The sequence below is a fragment of the Gekko japonicus genome, unplaced genomic scaffold (genome assembly GCF_001447785.1).
Source record: "Gekko japonicus isolate JY-2015 unplaced genomic scaffold, Gekko_japonicus_V1.1 scaffold3714, whole genome shotgun sequence".
Taxonomy (NCBI): domain Eukaryota; kingdom Metazoa; phylum Chordata; class Lepidosauria; order Squamata; family Gekkonidae; genus Gekko; species Gekko japonicus.
Genome location: NW_015170386.1, coordinates 11,957 through 14,165, shown reverse-complemented (window position 1 = coordinate 14,165; position 2,209 = coordinate 11,957). Strand labels below are relative to the sequence as shown.

General features: G+C 58.3%; 1 protein-coding gene across 1 annotated transcript; it reads right to left on the bottom strand.

Moving 5' to 3' along the window:
- Positions 1 to 268: 268 nt before the first annotated feature.
- ARC (activity-regulated cytoskeleton-associated protein) lies at positions 269 to 1,495 on the bottom strand. Its single transcript, XM_015418259.1, has one exon. The coding sequence runs from the start codon at positions 1,493 to 1,495 to the stop codon at positions 269 to 271; it is 1,227 nt and encodes a 408-aa protein (XP_015273745.1).
- Between the last annotated feature and the right edge of the window lie 714 nt (positions 1,496 to 2,209).

Sequence of the window (2,209 nt, the reverse complement as noted above, 5' to 3'; positions counted from 1 at the left end):
CTCTCTCTCTTTTTTAAAAAAAGAATCCTCAAAGTAGCCTTCACTCTCCAGTCTGGGCCACTGCAAGTGACCTAAGTAAGCCACATATTCCACGTGGCCCGCTCACAAACAAAATAATAATAATAACAATGCTCCTCTGACGGCTCATTGGACTGAGAGCATCCTCAGACCCATCCCGGCCACAGTCTCCAACTGAAAGGAAACCACCCTTCCTAAATAAGCCACTGACTCCCCTCTGCGGAACGCTTTGCCGCCTCCGGTCTCGAGCTCAGATCACGGTGGCCGGCAGAGGAGACGTTTCGGGCTGGGTCCCATCGCTCGCCACGGGGCTAACGGTCGAGGAAGGGGGCAAGCTCTCGACCGAGCCGCATAGCTGGTGCTCGGGAGTCCTCTGTGGGGTGGGCTCCTCAGAGTTATCTAAGTTGCCCTCAACTTCCTTGCCTCTCTGGATCAGCTGTTCTAAAGTTTTGGGGTAAGGGTGGCTGAGGAAGCGCTTCAGCTTGGGCTGGAGCGTGCCCACGACATACTGGATGACTTCCTCCTCATCGGCCTCAACGTAGAGGGTCTGGTACAGATCCCTCTTCCGCCAGAGGAACTGGTCTAAGGGCTCCCCGTCTTTCTGGGGGAGATCCAGCTCCTCCTTGATGGCGTCCCGGGTCAAGGTGCCCTCGCTATACTGCAGGAACTCTTTCTTGAACTCCAGCCAGTTCTTGACAGAGTCCTGCTTGTACTCCCACCACTTCTTGGCCGGGCCGTTCATGTGGTTCTGGATCTGAGAGAGCCAGTACTCCTCGGTCCCACCCACCTGCTTCAAATAGTCCTCCAAGTGAGTCAGGAACTCTCTTGGGTCCTCAAAGATCTGGGTCTCCACCGGGGAGGGTGGGGTATCCTCCGGGACAGTGACCCACTGGTAGGAGTCGTGGGGCTGAGACACAACAGGGACATCTCCCGGCGAGGGAGGAGTCAGGGCATACATCTGACTCATGTCCAGCGCATAATCATAGATCTCCCCTTCGCTAGGCCTGACTTCTGGGCCTCCGACCCCGACAGAGACCGTTTGCCTGTGGTTATCCCCATGGCAGTATTTCCCCCCTCCGGACTCCAGCCGGTCAGCCCATCTCTCCAGGCGGAAAAACACTTCCTTCCAGACATTCATCTCCCTCTTGACCCACCTCTCCAAGTGAGCAATGGTCTCCTGGCACCTAGACAGGCAGGCCTTGATGGACTTCTTCCACCTCTGGTTCTCAACCGCCGAGGGGACGTGGTCCTCGAGGTTGTTCTCGAGCTTCCCCACCGACTTCTGCAGGCCCTTCAGCTCGCGCTCCACCTGCTTGGAGACCTCGGTCAGGAGGTGCCGGTGGGTCCTCCTGACGTGGTCCAGCATCTCGGCCCTGCACTTCCCTATCTGGAGGATGACGTTGGGCTTGTTGGCCACGCCGCCGCGGTGGCCCTGGAAGGAGTGGAGATTCCCGTGGTTGACGTTCTCCAACTGCATGGCTGAGCAGCTGCGGGACAAACCTGGCCTCAACGCTCCTTGGAGACTACCTCGCTCTCTCCTCCTCCTTCTGCCCCAAACACAACCAGATCAGAAACCACCCCAGAAAGCTCCGCTGTCGAGGTCCTCAACCGAAGCCCAAAGCAAATCAAAAGGGAATCTGTCAATCCTGGATCTTTCCTCTGGGAAAGGAGGGAAGCAGCCAGGCAATCAGCTCCTGAGAAGTTCAGGCGAACAAGTCTCCGAGTCTCTCTGTAGCCGCAGAGGAGAGGGATTCTCTGTCTCTCTCTCTGTGTGTTCTGGCTGGAACGCTCACGGCTCGCCCTACTTATACGCCACGCAGCCCGGTCTGTGGGCGTAGCCAAGCCTCCTGGCTCATCTGCATCTCGCCGCTGATTGGACGCGGCGCGTTCGGTGGCACACGCCGCTCCTGGCAAGCCAGCCTGCCTGCCTGCCCGCCCGCCCCCTCGCCCCCACCCCCAGACGGCCGGGCGAGAAGCGCTTGAAAGGTTTCGCCGACAGTTGGATGGATGGATGAGTAATCCCCGGTCCCCCGCCTCTCCCTTTCCCCCCTAAAGAGCCGAGGAAGGACTGATCTGTCTTCTGACAGTTTCCCTGGCAAGGGACTCCCTGATTCAAAGCCCATTCCCTGAAAGACCCTGGGCAAAAGGGGTTGGGGGGCAGATTGAAATGCACTGCAAAGAAGTGTGCATG

What these genes read in the sequence shown, in the direction of transcription:
- ARC (XM_015418259.1), bottom strand. Translation starts at nt 1,495, where the DNA reads ATGCAGTTGGAGAACGTCAACCACGGGAATCTCCACTCCTTCCAGGGC.